The 19,541-nt window shown below is 42.2% G+C and overlaps 1 protein-coding gene across 2 annotated transcripts in view; it reads left to right on the top strand.

The window, feature by feature from the left end:
* Window positions 1-19,541, top strand: part of mcc (MCC regulator of WNT signaling pathway) — a 334,586-nt gene that overhangs the window by 301,256 nt on the left and 13,789 nt on the right. For both annotated transcript variants that reach the window (XM_084687682.1, XM_084687681.1), the window contains one exon: window positions 15,505-15,729. In XM_084687682.1, coding sequence (XP_084543808.1) covers window positions 15,505-15,729 — 225 coding nt within the window. The remainder of the gene's footprint in view (window positions 1-15,504; window positions 15,730-19,541) is intronic.

Raw genomic sequence — 19,541 nt, 5'->3', positions numbered from 1 at the left:
ATGGTCTTGCTGAACCTAGTTTTGGTGCATGGAGCTCCCCCTGTTTGTTAGTGAACAAACCAGATGGAACCTTTCATTTTTGCACTGACTATCATCGACTGAATTCGGTTACAAAGCCAGAATGTTATCCATTACCCCGATGTGATGACAGCATAGACCGTGTTGGCTCAGCCAATTTTGTGAGTAGGTTTGACCTTCTAAAAGGGTACTGGCAGGTTCCTTTAACAGTCAGGGCTAAAGAATTATCTGCTTTTGTAACATCTGATAATTTCCTTCAGTACCGTGTGATGTCGTTTGGGGTCAGAAATGCTCCCGCGACTTTTCAGAGGCTCGTCAATCGGGTCTTGGCAGGTATGAAGGGTTGTGATGCATACCTCGATGATGTGGTTCTGTATAGTACCAACTGGACTCATCATTTGCAGCAGATGAACGAACTCTTTACTCGTCTGGCTAACGCTAACCTGACTGTAAACCTTGCCAAGCGTGAGTTTGGTAAGGCTAGCGTTACTTATCTTGGTAAGATAGTTGGTGGAGGACAAGTTCGGCCTGTAGGCGCAAAGATTGAAGCCATATGTAACTTCGCCGCACCTGAGAACCGCCGGGAACTCCGAAGGTTTCTTGGTATGGCCGGTTACTATAGGGCCTTTTGTGTGAACTTTTCTACTGTTGTTACGCCTTTAACAAACCTCCTCAGTCCTAAGGTTCAATATGAATGGTCCCCTGGATGCCAAGAGGCATTCAACTAAGCTGTTGCTTGCTTCTTCCTCTGTGCTATCTGCTCCAGACTTTGACCGTCCCTTCAGTGTTGCTGTTGATGCCAGTGAGAGTGGTTCTGGGGCGGTTCTGTTACAGGTGGGGTTGGATGGAGTAGAGCACCCAGTAGCATACTTTTCGAAGAAGTTTAATTGCCATCAGCAAGTCTACTCCACAGTGGAGATGGAAGCGCTAACTTTAATCCTTGCAGTGCGGCATTTTGAGGTCTACTTGGGCTCCTCTCTGAGTCCAATAGACCTTTTCACTGACCATAACCCGTTGGTCTTTATTGATCGTATGCAGAACCAGAATCAGTACATTATGCGTTGGAGCTTAATCCTTCAGCAATACCCGTTGAAGATTCAACATATCAGAGGCAAGGACAACATTGTTGCAGATGCGTTGTCCAGAGCTTAAGACCTGTTTTTGATGTCTTTCTTTTGTTTTGGTTTATTTGTTTGAGGTTTACCTGCAGCAAACCTCTTAGGGAGGGAGGTGTGACGCCCACCTGTGTCCCTTCAGGCTTCACCCGGCCAGTGCACGGGCAGAGGCGGAGCCTGAGCCTAAGTGCTTTATTGTCTGCACCTGTATTTATGGTGGGGCTATAAAAGGGTTTTTTCTTTCACTCGCTCTCTCTCATTAGGCACTATTGTTTTATATCCTCCCTCACACTCACACTTTGACTTTGGTATCCTAACATATCGATGCATTCATTCACCCACTCATGCACAACATCGAACATTGCCTTTTTCATACCCCTATTTTGTTGCTTATCGTTATCCTCATCCTTTGTTGGTGTAAATAAATACTTATCATTTGACTTGAACCTGCCTGGGGCCTGTACTACGAATCAAGATTTGGCGTTAGCGAGGTAACTTCAGGTTCAACCCAGGGTTTTCTGTACTACGACGGTGGATCACTTGTTACCGGGGTAGATCGCCATGGTAACACATGCTGAACGGCTAACCTGGTCGGGAGCAGGATAAGTTGGAGATCAGAGATCAACCGGTATGAAAACCCCGCCCATTAACTAATTCTTGACGATAATGTCGTCACCGTTCACAGTAGATCCTGTGCAGCTTGGTGCGCTGATACTGTAGTGAGAGGTGCGTTCAGAAGAGCCAGAACATTTAGAGACCGTCAAAATCCTTTTGCATGCCCTCATGAGTATCTATCTGAAAGATATCGATTATTAGCAGAGGGAATTACGTATATTGCCAGCTTCTTGAGCCGTATGTTGCCAATGCAACGCATTGAAGCTGTGCACTCAGTCCCACAGACTGAATGCATAGCGTTTTGTTATTTCGCTATGTGTAGCTAGTTTTATAGTTTGGGTGATGCGGAAAACCTGAGCAAGAACACGGTCTGCCGCGCAATTTTGAACGGATTTTATGATGAAAAATATATATCCAAAGTGCCCTTTGTAAAAACTTTGGACTCCTAATATTTTGACAAAATGAAAGGAGGTTTTTCACTCAATGTTCTGATTTCTGTTCTGGAAATGTATGCAAAGAATATCATATTTTACAACGTCATCATTTGCTCATTTAAACATAGGCCTTCATTTACAGGAAACTAGTAATGAAAACATTATTTGACCTACTATTAGTTATCAACTTGGGAGGTTTCATGTTGATATGTTATCCCTATTCACTGTGTCTCCTCTTAACCCTTTTGTCCTTGGGTTGCTTTGACCCATTTTCTAATCATTTCCATATCAGAAACTGGGGTTTCTTTCAACCAAAACCTTTCAAACCAAAAAGAACAATGGGTATCTGTACAAAGCTCTTCACAAGTGATACATAAATGATCATTTCACTACTTTCATTGATTTTTGATGTTTCATTCACTTTTATAGCATTTTTCAAAAATAATAAATAGGACATTGAAAGAGAGAAGTGGTGAAAACCCCCACAACAGATTCAAAAGGCACAACAAAAAAGCCACAAAAAGGTATAAAAATATCAAAACGTAGACAAAAGTTTAACAAATACATCCTCATGTGTTCTCCCTCCCCTAGGAACAGGAAAAATATGTCAGTGTAACTAAGTTTAGTGTCGTTCATTCAGTCATGTACGATCTCTTCTCATATTCCAGTTTTTCTGTCTCCAGACTTGTTTTTTTAAATTAAAAACCTCTTATAATCGAGCTCCAGGGTTCTTTTATACAGGGCCCTCACACTGTCTGCTCCATCCTGAAACAAATGAAGAACATTGTCCCTTTGCAAGGCACACTTGGATAAAGTTGAAGGTGTCCATTTGACTACTGTGGTTTTTTGCTTATACCTTGTGTCTTTGTCTTGGCCTTGAAGTGGAGGCCCTAGGCTCAGGGGCAGGAAGAAGTTCCTCTTCCTGCTGAGTTCAACACCATAGAAATGTAATCAATTGAGTCATATTTGAAATGAGCACTTTAAGGACTTGTGTCTTATGTTGAGACCACCACAATTAGTAAGTCATTACAGACACTTCAATCACAGTCACACGTTCACACACTCTCACCATCTGTGTTGCAAGTGGTAAATAAAACTCAAAAGGTGTACCCCCAAAATGAGCAGGCAGACACAGTTTCCTGATCATCTAGGACCTCCACTTGAGAAAGTAAATGGTATATTTCATCCATATTCAGCAACCACATATGGCATACATACTGGCGTATGACTATTAGTTTCACTGTTACCTCTGTATGGCACAGTGGGACGACAGTGGGTGGTGGCAGCAACACCACTGTATTTCCTGTCACTGCAGAGAACAGTAATACATTTCACTCCTACAATATTCATAAATAATTGTTGAATGAACATGGTCACATAGATTACTTGAAACATACATATGCCTGGGCTTCCAACCTGCTGCCACCAGTTGCCTAATTTTTCTTCCTGTTGGCTGCAGGCAATTTCATTGTTCTATAGGCCTTTTGTAGCTATACAATATCCTACAAAAGGGACTAATTCAGGCAATTCAGCCTTGTACTTGTTGGCCTTAAAATATGTGCAAGTATTGCCTACTGCAACTTACCGTTTTGAATTATGGTTTAATATTTATTTAGTATTTGCTCCCACGATCGTTTGCCACTGCAGGGTTGCAACTAAAATAATTACGTTGTAGAATGCACCCGTGTAATTATGGTCACATCTTCAATAAGTCATGTAGCTTACGCATTTACAGCGTATGCAATTTTTTGCCAGCTTGGCAGCAGCGACTTTGTTGAATTTTGCCTGTATTATGTCTGTATTCCTGTTAGGATAATTTCTCAAGTAATGCACAGAGTCGTCGGATTCAAAGAAAGTACAATAGTTTAATGCTTGCCAGCAAGGAGACAAAGTCTGAGTTTGTCCGCTAGCATGTTGCGCTAGCTAGCTATTTAAGCAGAACCGCTCTTTACAGTCATTGGTTAAGACAAAGGCATGCAAATGTTCCATTGCTCTTCTTCATTGGCTCCTTGCATAGACCTGGCGCAGGAGTGTGTGCGTGCGTGTTTGAGTGTGTGTGCCTTTTGACCCCTGTAAGCTAGACCACATGATTCACCCAACACAGATAAGGCCAGACATCTTTTATGGCCTCTCCAGTAAGAGAGTGGTCGGCCCAGGTCAACTTGTTTACATATGCCTCGTGTTCCCCAAAGTTCAGATTTGGGGGTAGGCCTCTCTCTACACACAAGGAATGCTGAACACAGAATCATTTTTATACAGGATAAATGTGTTACATCTTCAATTTTCCCAACATATCCCTCCTGTTTATCCTGAATAAAATGTCTTATTCCAAAACCACGCCTACACACAGTCAATAAAATAAAAATACATAAAATAATTCATAAAAATCAAAAATGTGTAAAATTCAATAAGACTACACAGCATTATAGTCTAGTAGTGTGAATGCTTGGACATGACGGAAGCCCATGGTATTGGGATAAAAACCCGTCATCACTCAACAGTGATCATTTGACGTCTGTTGCATTCACCAACAGACCTGGACGTCATCTCAGATCTCCTTCACACAAAATCAAAATAGAAACAAAGATTGCAACAAAGAAATCAATACAGAAATTATCAGGATATTAGAACATGCCTACTTGTTGTCAACATGATCATCTCTAAAACCATCAAACATTCAGTACACTGTCAGTCAGGTTTTTCTAAGACAGGCCCTGATTGTGCTCTTCCTCTCCAGGTTAGGTGATAAGCATTTCTCTCCAGGTCAGGGAGTCATAAACCTCAGTTACCCAAACAAAAATCCCTTAAGTCACCCCAGATTTTGTCTCCAAATGTACTCCCCCAGTCAACCTTATCTCCATTTTATAGGTGGCAAAAGCTTCTCCCCCTCCCCCGAAGGTGATCTCCTACAGAGCAGTCAGGACTTACGATCAACAGACATTTCTTTCCAGCCTGCTGCTAACTCTTTTACAACCTTTGCATGATAAGACACATTACTTTGGCAAAAATCCTGAAATCTCATTACATGTTGTCAATTTCTGTTTCTTTTCAAATTAATATACATTTTCTGTAGTAGAACCAAGTTTCTCAAAAACTAAACATGAAGCTTTAATGCAATTCCCAAGTAATAATTCATCAAGTCACAAATGAAACAGCATTGTTATCACCTTTTCCGACAGACTATAACTGTTCTCAAAACATTCAAACTTCTGCCCTGAAACATAACAAATCAACTGGAACGTATTTACGTAACTGGTAGAACGTATCATGATAGGAGTGTTTGTACCTAAATTTTATTCCACAGAAAGGTTTCTAACCTATCTCAAGATTAAAACTTCACTTCTAAATCAATTTAACATTTGCATTGTTATCAATGAAACAGTTAGATCTTTATGTCTCCTTGTTTCTCAAAGTCCAATTTGCTGAAACGGATGCCATGATTGTGTGCATGATGATTGTGTAATCTTCCCATAGAAAATGTAGTGTAGTTGATCAAATCGGCAACCTCAACGCACTGTACTATAGGCACAGCGCGGAGTTTTCCTTAAATTTGACTTCAAACAAAATGCACGCTTGACTCACATGTACCATGCCATCCTCTCTGAAACTAGCCAGGAATGACCTTGTTCACCTTGGGTCATTTTCCAGGACTTAACGTGTCAAATCCGTCACCACAATCCAGTCTCCTTAGGTCAGGGACCTCTCACTGGATTGAGACAGCATCTCTCTCCTGTCTGGAATTTCAGAAGAAGTTGACTACACAGTAATTAAAATTACATTCTCAAAGAGGTCAGTTGAAAGCAACTGACTCATCATCGGCACACTCCTGAATCTTTACAACATTTCTTTAACTCAATAAAGTTCATGCATATCTTGTTCTCACTCAAATCGGGTATGCTCTTTGAATAGTTTGCAAATCCATATGCTGTGAACACTCTTTTGTTATCACTCCCTCCTGTTGAGACATGATGAATCTCATGGCTCAATATTATATCATAACGAAATAGATTCTTCAGTAACATAAGTTCCTCCTGTGGATTTACACAACCCCTCATTTTGGTGACAATTCTTGCATATCTTTCAAGACAGTATCATCCTCATTATACCTTTTCTAATGTCAAGACAGACAGACCTGTATGGCTGCCTCTTTTGCTGCCACACATGTTTTAGCATTCCCAGAAAAATAAAATCAATGTTATCAGTATGAACTTCTAGTTGAGCAAACAAATTCTTCATAAACATTATCTTTCCTTGTAGATAGTCACTGAGGTTAAAACATTGCATCTTTTAACCATAGCGAACAGTAATGAGATGTTCTTTCTTTTAATGACTTTAATCAATACCCAATCTCCTGGTTTGACTCATCCACGCTTTGGTTTACTGCTTCACCTGGAACAGAATTTAGCAGAAGATATCTCTTTTCTAGTTAGCATTTTGTATAAAATTGGTTAACGTTTTGATCCACCTCTTCAGGAATTTGGACTACTTCTAGTAGAACCAACACAAGTTCTTCAGAATTCTTATCTTTCCAAGTGATCATTGCCCTATTTATCCATTGTTGAGCAAACATATATAACAAGACAATACCTCATCATTTGATATTCAACTCCTATTACTTATGTCTAGAAATCTGTTTCTTTGTTCCCTTTTAAACAAAATCAACTGTTAGTCTAATTTCTTTCTATCCAAAAACCTTTCTTTGTTTAAAACCTCTTAAGTTTAGGACCTATATATTTTTAGATTCTCTGTTGAACCAAATCACACCTCTTTTTGTCAAAGACATGATAAAAACCATTGTCATCCCAAACCCGAATTTATTCTGTATGTTTCTCAAATGAAAATATAAACCACATAATGTTCTTAATGTAGCCATTAACCAAACATTTTTTCCCAACTATATTTTCTATAAAGGTCAGATAGGTAGAACTTCATAACCTGCTTTGGCTGCAGTCCAAAGCAAGCTAATTAGCACGAACCATCATAACCACAATTTATCAGACTTAATGAGTTTTCCCAAATTCTTTCAGAACAAAGGTTATAATAACCCTCCTTATGCACTAAAACCATTCATTAATACAATCTCACCACAGACTAACTGTTTATCCCAACCATTGTGTCATGCTCTTGACAAAACATCAAAATAAAACTTAAAGCCAAATTACAATCAAACTCAAAATAAAAGTATATTTTAGTTATTTTATCTTTCTCATTTGTAACCAAATTGCATCCAATACCTTTATCAAAACTCTTAAAAACCCTAGATTTGACTATTTTGACTTAAAAATGTTTTCCCATATACCTAAAGTATATGCGATAGTTCCCTTTTCAGAACATCAAAGTGTTTGAACCAATAAACAAAACACATTCCTTTGCCAAATAAAAACAACCTTCCTGTGTAAACACAAACTTCCCATAAGTTCCCATAACACCCAAGGTTGCCATTATTGACTAAATCTCACTTTTGATTTCAAAATTAGCCTTCTACTAATTCTCTGAGCCACATTTTAATTTGCTTTAAACTATCGTTATCATAATGTTGTTTTATCAAATCAATGTTCGGACAGTTAACTGCTCCTAGACCTAAGTCAGTCATGCCAGTATTTCGCTCCGTAATCACGTCAACCAAACAATGCCCTTAAGACAAAAGAAAATATAAATTCTCCCTTTTTCTGTTTTAAACCTTTAAATTCACAATTTAACAAGAGTAAAATAAGCCCGTAAAACAAAACCGTATTCTTTAACTTCTCAAAAGTCTTATCAAAGAAAGTAATACAGAATATGCCTTTGAATATTCTTATATTTACCAGCCATTGTGCCCTCGGCATGCGTAATGCACGGACAATTCTTCAAATCTAAATTTTGCGGACCAAAAACCCTAAATGAAAATATTTAATTTTAATATTTTATAGTTTGTATTATGATTTAATGCAACACTCTTGTTACTTTCTCAATTACTCTTAATTTTTAATAACTCAAATCTATCACTGTTTCCATCAGCGCCCGCTTCAAACTCGAATCAAACAAACAGCGCGCTCTGGAACAAAGCAAAAACTTATTTTTCTTTAAACAACACAGATAGTTGCCGTTTACCTTCTATTCACTTAATTTAGCTCTATAACTCTTCTGATTGTATGTATTAGAACCCATTTTTAAACCAGGGGTGTAATTTCTGCATTCTTATTGAATACCTTCACACAGATATGCCGCTTATAAATACAAGTTCTGGTCGGAAAGGTTTTAAAAACCTCCCTGTTTGGCTAGGAATTCAACAAATGTTGATCACGCATTTGTTAACCACCAAACTTCGAATTCATCCAACGAACACATCTTTCAGCATTAATACTCACATAATTATGCAGAATTACCCTCTGGGATCACCTTTCCTCGGAATTTCTGAAACTCATGTAAAATGTACTCAAACAAGCAAAAACCTTGTTAGCAAATATTCATCACGTAACATGTTTTAAAAATCACCAAATTAATATCAAATTCGCCTATTTCTCTAAATTTGCGTCTTTTCAATCTCTCAATTTCTCTGCGCATGCGTCTTGTGGTTAATCATCTTTGATCTCATATGTCAAGCTGCAATTCCTTTACTAGCCTGTACCCACCGCCATCGCTGTTGATTCTGTCTGTAAACTATGACAAATACATTTGCCATTTTTCCTGTCTCTCTGGACACTCACGAAACCACAGCCTTGATCTTTCCGATCTAAGCGCTGTCTTTCTGGCAATTTTTCTGACATTATTCAACAGACAGCGGACTGGCAAATTCCTAGAATCATGTCAGCCTTCTTTGAGACACATTTGAGACAAAAATGACCACATTGTCCTCACTCTTTAACCCCAAAAACGGAATTCAGACTTCAATTTCACCATTGAACCAGAATTTTGGTTTCCATATTTCTAAGCAATTCACACTTCCACTGTACAACTTTTAAAACAAGTAACCATGGTTATATTTACATAGAATTGTAAATATCGAGGTTCTATCGACTCTTAGTACTATTTTAATAACAACATAAAAATTAGGCCTTAACAACAATCGCGAATTATTTCCCCTTGTATACACTTCAGTCCTTCAGACTGGATCTTTTTTACGGGCGCACGGAGATATCTTTTACCTGTAGCCTTCTCACAGGCTGTGGACAGCCTACCCGCTTCACTGGTATTCTACAGAACTTAGTAAAATAGGTTACTAACGCTGCTTCCCGGACTCCGGCACCACATCTTAGCGAGTATGACTCTGTGATTAGTCTTCACTATCTCACAACTGGATCTGAATTAAGCAAATGTATGTGATAGAACTGCACGTCTAATTTAACTTTAACTTAAAAATCGAGAGTTCAAATTCTGCATTGTACACTGAAAAGTCCTATCTTTTGTTCACACATATATCTGAGTCCTGGTCACCCAGGCCTCAACCTGTTCGTTTGGCTAGGATTTAATAACACATGTTTGTAAGGCACGTGTCTACCACCAGACCCAGATCTATCAAAACAATTACATCTCAGCAACAATAAACGCACTAATGCAGAACTCCACTCTCTAATGGCATGTCAAACGCCTTTACCATGTGTAAATTACAATTCCCAATTCATCAGCAATAACAATCAGTTATTATGTGTCAAATTCAACCAATATACATTTACAGGTCAGGATCCATTTAGAGTTTTAGTGTACAACTTCACAGCGGAGTATTTCATCCCTCAGTTTTACTGCAATGGCATTCCCACATAAATCAGCAATAATCTTTCCATTTGGTTCGGTATTTAACTACCACCAAACTCAGATATATTTCAAATATCTCAATTCTGGTCGGTCAGGCCGTAACTGATTCTGTTTCCCGGATCTCCCGGCGCCATATTCTTAGCAAAACCTACAATCTATTTACTTCACCGATCTTTCTGCTCCTACTACGTCACAGATCACGGATCTCAGTAAATATGACGCCCTACTTGCTGCACTGGGCTTTAACCAGATCTTAGCAGATAGGGACCAGAGTGCACCTTTAACGACTACACTATGGAATTTTTAAATCAATTTGGCCTTAAACATATTAGTAAAAATAAAACACAAATCTTGTTCTTACCTTGAAATTCAACGAGACTGTGCCTCAGGCTATTCTTTTAATCTCGTCACTTCTTTGCCAACCTCCAGTGGGACCGGCCTTTGAGAAACAGCAATTAGCTGCAAGGTATTTTTTATCAGGAGTTTTAAGAAACCCCTGCCGTGCACGGTTTCGGTCCCGACCCTGGACAGCGGAAAAAGGTATTGAGATCCGGCTCGAAGGACCAATTTGTTAGGATAATTTCTCAAGTAATGCACAGAGTCGTCGGATTCAAAGAAAGTACAATAGTTTAATGCTTGCCAGCAAGGAGACAAAGTCTGAGTTTGTCCGCTAGCATGTTGCGCTAGCTAGCTATTTAAGCAGAACCGCTCTTTACAGTCATTGGTTAAGACAAAGGCATGCAAATGTTCCATTGCTCTTCTTCATTGGCTCCTTGCATAGACCTGGCGCAGGAGTGTGTGTGCCTTTTGACCCCTGTAAGCTTGACCACATGATTCACCCAACACAGATAAGGCCAGACATCTTTTATGGCCTCTCCAGTAAGAGAGTGGTCAGCCCAGGTCAACTTGTTTACATATGCCTCGTGTTCCCCAAAGTTCAGATTTGGGGGTAGGCCTCTCTCTACACACAAGGAATACTGAACACAGAATCATTCTTATACAGGATAAATGTGTTACATCTTCAATTTTCCCAACAATTCCTGATATGCTTGCATTACAATATTTCACGCAGGAGGAGTAGACAAAGTTTGTAAGATTATTATCTGCTCCTCCTGCGTGAAATATGGGGCTCTTGTTTCGTCCAAGTTTGCGATTGGACATACAATGCAAACACCGCCCCTTTATGTGAACGCGCACGTCTCTAGATTGGAAATATCTGGGTTGAGTTAGAGAGTTGATAACCGCCGTCGTAGTACCGCTTATAGTGACTGCGATTGTTAGGCTTCGCGTAGCCGGGTAACTGAAAGTAATCCAGAGCATGTTGATCTTGATTCGTAGTACAGGCCCCTGGTGTCTTGTCCCTCATTATGCAACGGTAACCCTTCACAAGTCTGCCGTTACAACCTGGCACCAGGACACCCGAGGTCTCAGTTCGATGATCGACTTTGTAGTCGTGTCGTCGGACTTTGGGCCGCATGTGTTGGACACTCGGGTGAGGAGAGGAGCTGTCAACTGATCACCACCTGGTGGTGAGTTGGCTTCGATGGTGGGGGAGGACGCCGGTCAGGCCTGGCAGGCCCAAACGTAATGTGAGGGTCTGCTGGGAACGGCTGGCAGAACCCTCTTGTCAGAAGGAGCTTCAACTCTCACCTCCGGGAGAGCTTCAATCATGTCTCGGGAGGGGGGGGTCGGGGACATTGAGTCCGAATGGGCCATGTTCCGGGCCTCCATTGTCGAAGCGCCTGACCGGAGCTGCGGCCGCAAGGCAGTCGGTGCATGTCACGGCGGTAACCCTCGAACCCGGTGGTGGACTCCGGAGGTGAGGGATGCCGTCAAGCTGAAAAAGGAGGCCTATCGGTCTTTATTGGTTGGTAGGACTCCAGAGGCAGCTGATGTGTACCGGCAAGCCAAGCGGAACGCGGCTTTGGCGGTCGCGGAGGCAAAAACCCGGGCATGGGAGGAGTTCGGCGAGGCCATGGAGAATGACTTCCGAACGGCTTCAAAAAGGTTCTGGACCACCATCCGGTGACTCAGGAGGGGGAAGCAGTGCTCTGTCAACACTGTATACGGTGGGGATGGTGCGCTGCTGACCCCCGACGGGGGACGTCCTGGATCGGTGGAAGGAATTGTTCGAAGACCTCCTTAATTCCGCCAACACGCTTTCCGACGTGGAGGCAGAGTCTGGGGACATCGGGGGGCGCCTTCTAACTCTGGGGCTGAGGTCGCCGAGGTAGAGTCTGGGGACATCGAGGGGGGGCCCTTCTATCTCTGGGGCTGAGGTCACCGAGGTGGTTAAAAAGCTCAGCGGTGGCAGGGCCCCTGGGGTGGATGAGTTAGGCCCGGAGTTCCTTAAGGCTCTGGATGTTGTAGGGCTGTCTTGGTTGACACAACTCTGCAACATCACTTGGACATTGGGGACAGTGCCTCTGGATTGGCAGACCGGGGTGGTGGTTCCGCTCTTTAAAAAGGGGGACCGGAGGGTGTGCTCCAACTTTAGGGGGATCACACTCCTCAGCCTCCCTGGGAAAGTCTATTCAGGGGTCCCGGAGAGGAGGGTCCGTCGGATTGTCGAACCTCAGATTCAGGAGGAGCAATGTGGTTTTTGTCCTGTCCGTGGAACAGTGGACCAGCTCTATACCCTCCGCAGAGTCCTGGAGGGTACATGGGAGTTCGCCCAACCAGTCTACACATGTTTTGCTCATGTGGGGGGTGCTCCGAGAGTACGGGGTACCGGATTCCCTGATCGGGGCTGTCCGGTCCCCATACGACCGGTGCCAGTTTGGTGCGCATTGCCGGTAGTAAGTCGAACTTGTTTCCGGTGAGGGTTGGACTCCGCCAGGGCTGCCCTTTGTCACTGATTCTGTTCATTACTTGTATGGACGGAATTTCTAGGTGCAGCCAGGGCGTTGAGGGGGTCCGGTTTGGTGACCTCAGGATTGGGTCGCTGCTTTTTGCAGATGATGTGGTCCTGTTGGTTCAACGGGCCTTGACCTTCAGCTCTGACTGGAGCGGTTCGCAACCAAATGTGAAGCGGCTGGCATGCGAATCAGTCCCTCCAAATCTGAGGCCATGGTTATTGACTGGAAAAGGGTGGAGTGCCATCTCCGGGATCAGGGAGGAGATCTTGACCCAAGCGGAGGAGTTCAAGTATCTCGGGGTCTTGTTCACGAGTGAGGGAAGTTGGAGCACGAGATCGACAGGCAGATCGGTGTGGCATCCGCAGTGATGCGGGCTCTGCATCTGTCCATCGTGGTGAAGAAGGAGCTGAGTCGAAAGGCAAAGCTCTCTATTTACCAGTCAATCTACTCTCCTACCCTCACCTATGGTCACGAACTATGGGTAGTGACCGAAAGAACGAGATTGCAAATACAAGCGGCTGAAATGAGCTTTCTCTGCAGGGTGTCCAGGCTCTCTGTTAGAGATAGGGTGAGAAGCTGGGTCATCCAGGAGGGGCTCAGAGTAGAACCGCTGCTCCTCCGCGTCGAGAGGAGCCAGCTGAGGTGGCTTGGGCATCTGATCAGGATGCCTCCTGGACGCCTCCCTGGTGAGGTGTTCTGGGCACGTCCCACTGGGAAGGGGCCCCGGGGAAGACCCAGGACACACTAGAGGGACTATGTTTCTCGGCTGACCTGGGAACGCCTCAGGGTCCCCCAGGAAGAGCTGGTGGAAGCGGCCGGGGAGAGGGAAGTCTGGGCCTCCTTGCTTAGGTTGCTGCCCCCGGACAAGCGGTAGATGACGATGACAACGTTAATGAAATAACGTGCATACATTTAATCTTTTGACAATGCTCCACAAACGTTGCTGTTCATGGTGGTCCTATACAACAGAGCTATGTTTCAGAACTATGCTGCTTTAATGCTGATCCTGTACAGTGGGATAAGAGACTGGATCCGATAGCTAACAAGCTTTGAATATTTTAATGGGGAATATGTGTTTGCTATAGAATAGGCCTACACAAAACTGTGGGACAGAAAATACAACTTAGTGGGCAAAGCTCCCTCTGGCCCCCTCGTGGCGCCTGGTCTGCATTCGCTCTATTTAGCTAGCTTGCCTCAAGCATTTCTTAAGCTCTCGGCACAAAAATACGAACAGATGAGGGAAAATTGTGCAGTGTTTTTGCTAATTTGATTTGACATACCTCATAAAATGTTTTATTAAAGTAGAAACGCATGTGAATGACTTAAGATGTATTCTATGTCTGACTGCATGCACCAAACCGTGACGTCCGTACCATGCATTCGCGGTATGAATACATGTACCGTTCCACCCCTAATATACACACATATTGTACTTTGTCATGAATGACACCTACAAACAGGTGAACACCTTGCTGCTGTCTTCATCATGCTTAAATGAAGTTCAGACAATGTTTATAGAAGATAAAGGGGGTAGTGGCAAACCTGGCTTGTGGCTCCCTGGGCCCCCCTACTTGCAGTGCTTCTTTTCTCCTTTCCCTGTCTTCACTCTTCTTTTTTTTCTCCTCTTTTGTGTTGTAATACTCCTTTTTGTGTTATAATTACGGTCGCCCTGAAGTGCAAATCAAATCCCCTAATATGAGTACATCCCCCAAATGAAAACACTCCCCCCGAATACAAGTCAACTCCCCCCAAATCGGATGACTTGTTCACCTCCCCCCAATACAAAAACACGCTCCCCCAAATGGAAAACAACATTACATTAACTCGGAAAGGGTAGGTACTACACTTCAGCGCTGATTGGATGCAGTAGGCTAACTAACAAGATAAGAAACTGATCGACTGAAGGACAAAATGCCATAGCCTGACAGTTACGTGCACCAGGCCATTTATTTGGGTTTCGAAGCATAGCATAGGCTACTAATGCAACAGCATAAATTGCGTGTTAAACGTAGACATCGATAGCCAAACAACTAGTCCACTTAACTCTGTAATTATCATGAACTTAATGAGTCATGACACTACTCTTATAATCAGGGTCATTCCTATGAAACAATCTTAGATATGCTGTTAATGTTTCACAATATTAAAATAAGTACAATGGTCAACTACTACAACAAAATGCCACAATGACAGAATAACGTGGACCAGGATATAGTTGTTTGGCTATGGATTTTTACATTTAACACACAATACTTTTGCATAAGTATTGTACTATTTGCTACATTCTTTGATGGCCAAACAAATGTCCCGGTGCACGTAACTCTGTCAGGCTATTGCATTTGGTATTTCTGTCGATCAATTTCTTATCTTGTTAGTTAGCCTACTGCATCCAATCAGCGCTGAAGTGTAGTTACCCTTTCCGTTCAGAGTTAATGTAATGTTGTTTTCCATTTGGGGGAGCGTCTTTTCATTTGGGGGATGTACTCATATTAGGGGGGTCTTTTGCACTTCAGGGCCACCGTAGATTTGGGGGGAGTTGACTTGTTTTCGGGGGGGGGGGGGGTTCATTTGGGGGATGTTCATTTTGGGGATCTTGTGTATTTTCTTAATGTCAAGCTGTTCACTTTCTTCAGCAATGCTGTTCGAGTACAATTTCTCTTCCAAAATATTATGTGTATCTGAAATATTTCCGCTTCCCTCCCATCCTCTGCTTCCCCTCACCTTTCCATCCAGGAGGAGATGGCAGACCTGAAGGCACAGCTATACCTGCTGGAGAAGGAGAAGAAGGCAGTGGAGCTGCGCCTGAGCTCTTGTGAGGCCCAGGAGCAGGCTTACCTGGTGCACATAGAGCACCTCAAGGCAGAGCTGGAGGAGCAGCAGGAGCAGAGGCGACGCTCACTCAAGTCTACTGAATGTGGCAACGGTGGCAGCAACAGCAAAGACAAGGCAGGCGCTAAGGTGAGAAGGGGCTGGGGGGTGGGACACACAAGAACACACACATATGTGACACGCTCTCTGGTGAAAAGGGGCAGTTGTCGGCATAGGTAATTTCTCAGTTTTTTACATATTGTGAAAGGGCAGATTGAAAGCTTTCCAGTGATGTTTCATACATTGAAATCTAATAAATAGTTAAAGAAGATCCGTGTATCTGAATGTTGGTAAACCTGGAATGCTCTAGCAGAGAAATCCCCCTTGAAAGACTCTACACATTTTCACGCCTTCAGACAGGGTTTGATTGTTTTTGTGTTAAGTTGAGAAAAATATATCAAATTCCAGGATCCTGCTTTTTTGACTTACCTTACATATAAGTGTTTATTCGCCCAGCATATTATTTTATCACACAGGGAAAAGCTAGTTTAAAGCTCCCTATTTCCTGCTTCTGTTAAATTGCTGCCGACCATTTTTCCCTGCATTACAAAGCTGCGATTCACTTTTCTATCAGAAGATGTTGCAAGGGTTTCCTTGCACAAATATGTAATTCAGTCTGTTGTAACTTAAATAATATTTATGTGAATAGCAAAATATGTAGGCTTATAACCAATGCAAAATTATGACAACAATTTAATTGCATTAAATGAAATGCATTAGTGACACGGTCCAATGAAAAGGGGATATTGTCGGAACTCCGTAGGCCCGCTAGAAACGTAAAGGTTTTTTATACAGTTTTCCTTTTCTTGCATATTAAAAAAGTGAAAGTGTTGAAGAAGCCACTTAATATAATAAACAACATGTTTAGGATCACTAAATACTCAATTTGTTCTTGTTTACGTAAAGTTCCAGTTGAGTTGTGGGCGTGTCATGCATGATTTGATTAGATTTACATCACGGTGCAGCTGGTTTTTCCCTAGGCTACTTATGCTAGCGCGGTGGTAGCTGTAATGTTTCGTATGTAGCACATGAAAGAAATAAGGCAGGATGTTCAGGTCCCTGTGTGGGCCGCTGTTAGGCGTCCATCACATGGTTCAAGTTAAGTGTTAACTTGTTGGTGCAAATTGCATCTTCTGTAAACAGCCAAAAAGATGTATTCATGGTTTCCCAGGTCAAACAAATAAAAACTCATGTAAATAAAAAAAAAAAAAAAAACATGTTGTTTATTATATTGAGTGGCTTCTTGAAAACTGTCAAAAAAGAAACAAAAAAATGTTTTGGCCTTATCGTCTTTCGGACAATACGGAAAGCCAACGAGCCTCTTTTAACTGGACCGTGTCACATATACAGGACAAGTGCTTTGACACAGCTCTCACTTTGGTTATATAACCAAAGTGAGAGCTGTGTCAAAGCACTGACCAGATGCAACGCAGCAACGGCCCCGGTGCCTCATATTCCCACAGTGCTCCCACAGGATTCCCCAGGGGACATGGTCGTAAGACTCAAAGTCCACAAAACACACGTAGACTGAATAGCCAAACTCCACTGCATAAACACTAACTTACATTCTCACTCTAAACCAAAATTAGCTGTGTGAGGATGGGGAGGGAGGTTAGTTAGTGAATGCGAGTCTCTAAGGAGTGTCTGTGGAGAGATGTTTATTTCTATCTCTCAGCTTAAATTTGGGGGACAAGGCCCTGAGTGAGGTTGTGTTAGGGCTGCACGATTAATCGAATTTTAATCACGATTTTGGCTTCCCACGATCAAATTTGCGTGATCGAGCAATATTTAAAATGCGTCATTCCGTTCATAGAACACTCCATATCAAAGTTTTTTTTTAATCAAAGACAATCTAGCACTCCGTAAACCAATAGGTGTGATCAACATCTGCTGTGGCTGCATGAAACGACCAGCGAGAGTTGCCGCTTGCTGTCGGGGAGGAGTTATAAACGGCTCCTTAACTATGGTACGGGCTATGGTAAACTCTTTCTCCAATCTGTAGGCTGCAGTCGGCTGTGGCGCTGCATGGAGTCGAATACACCCAATTGCTGATCACATGCTTCCATGAGCCAGTCAGAGTTGTTCCCTGCACCATGCAGCTCAGTTTCTAGATGTAGACGGTGACAGAGTAACGTGAGGAAAATTCTGCAACAGATATCAGTCAGTCATAAGGCTGCAATCTTAACAAAGAAAACAAAAAAAAACTACCCGTGACCTGCCTTCGCTAATCCCTAAAGCCTTATTTTAGATACAGTATAAATTTAAATAGCTTGCAAATACAGAGGATAGCCTACCGAAGTTGAGTTAGCCATTGTCGTTAGCGATGCTAGCTAACGTTAGTTTGCTAGCTGTATAACATTTAACTGGGTCTTGCAGCGCTGCTTGATTTACTGAAATTATTCTGAAATGTTATGTTCTACTAGCCATTAGCTTACTTGAGCTAGGCACAGTTTTCTAAAGCCCTAGCAGGCCGTAAGGTGAAGCCGTTTTTCGTTTCATCCCGTTCCCATATATGGGGCACTACATTCCTTTGATTTTGAAAAAAACACCTATTGGTTTTGAGCAAGAGAAAAAAAGTTATCCATGTGGAATCCTGCAGTAAATTTTTTATTAGGGTTAAGTCAGCACTAGTTCTTTCATCGCGTAATTATATTTTGATCATGAGTGATGAGGAAATCATCATGTGCTTACTGCCAGACCAATAAAGTGGTCGCTTTTTGTAACAACATTTAAAGAGCCCAAGATGTTTTCTCAATCAATCTCGTCAATATCAAGTAGCGAAAACGAGGAAATTAAGGACAAACCTTCAAAACTACGTGGTAAGGATTTTAAACAATGCTATATGCATCTCACGTCCATAAAGAAAGAAAAAGTATGTTACCTGCACACGGTGGGATACATTCAGAAACAGGGCCAAACGGTGGCTTGGCTTGCTGGGTGAGAATCAGAAAATAGCGGAAACATACAAACATTGTCTATAAGTTGAGTTTGACAATGTTCCCGAAGACACTGGGTTTCACTCCACTTGCTACAGACGTTTCATTGACATTTATGGCAAAGGCAAAAGAAAGGCATTTTCTGTTGCTTGTGAGAAAGATGAATACCTGACTGCATTTACAAATCTGGGTAGCAGTTTTAACCTGGACCAGTGTTTATGTTCAAGTATTTTATTGTCAGATGCACAGAACAACACAAGGTCAGACTGGGCACTGAAATTCTTAAGACAACGTAAGCACCTGGCATGACCTAACATATATAAGTACACAGAACATAAATTACATCTATGCTAAGCTTAAATAAGTAAACCTCCTAAATATACAGATACATATAAAAATACAATATACTAAACCCTAAATACACATCATAACCTATTGATAACCCTTTAAACCTATTCTAAACTAAGTGAAGTACAGTGAAGTATAATAGTGCAATATTACTGATAGTGCAACCAGGAGCTGAAAGTGACAGTGTGTAAGTAGCTAGTAAGATGTGAATCAATGACCATGTCAATGTCCATTCAGGAGCCTGATGGCGAAGTACAGTGAAATACAGTAGTGCAATGTTACTGATAGTGCAACCAGTAGCTGAAGTGACAGTGTGTAAAGTGACTAGTATGAAGTGAATCAATGTCCATATCAATGTCCATTCAGAAGCCTGATGGCCCTTGGATAGAAACTTTTGTCCAGTCTGCGTGTGTGTGACCGAATGCTGCTGTAACGCCTGCCAGAAGGCAACGGGGTAAAGCGACTGAAGTATGGGTGGTAACAGTCTCTCAGAATCCTGCCAGCTTTCCTGAGGCAACGTGTGTGGTAGGTGTCCTGTAGGGCTGGGAGCTTCCTGCCGATGATGAACTCAGCAAAACGGACCACACTACATAGGGCCTTGCAGTCCCTGTCTGTGCA

The sequence above is a fragment of the Hypomesus nipponensis genome, chromosome 22, assembly GCF_054491055.1.
Source record: "Hypomesus nipponensis isolate SF chromosome 22, ASM5449105v1, whole genome shotgun sequence".
Lineage (NCBI taxonomy): Eukaryota > Metazoa > Chordata > Actinopteri > Osmeriformes > Osmeridae > Hypomesus > Hypomesus nipponensis.
The sequence above is the reverse complement of the archived record's forward strand: the minus strand, read 5'-3'. Positions and strand labels throughout refer to the sequence as shown.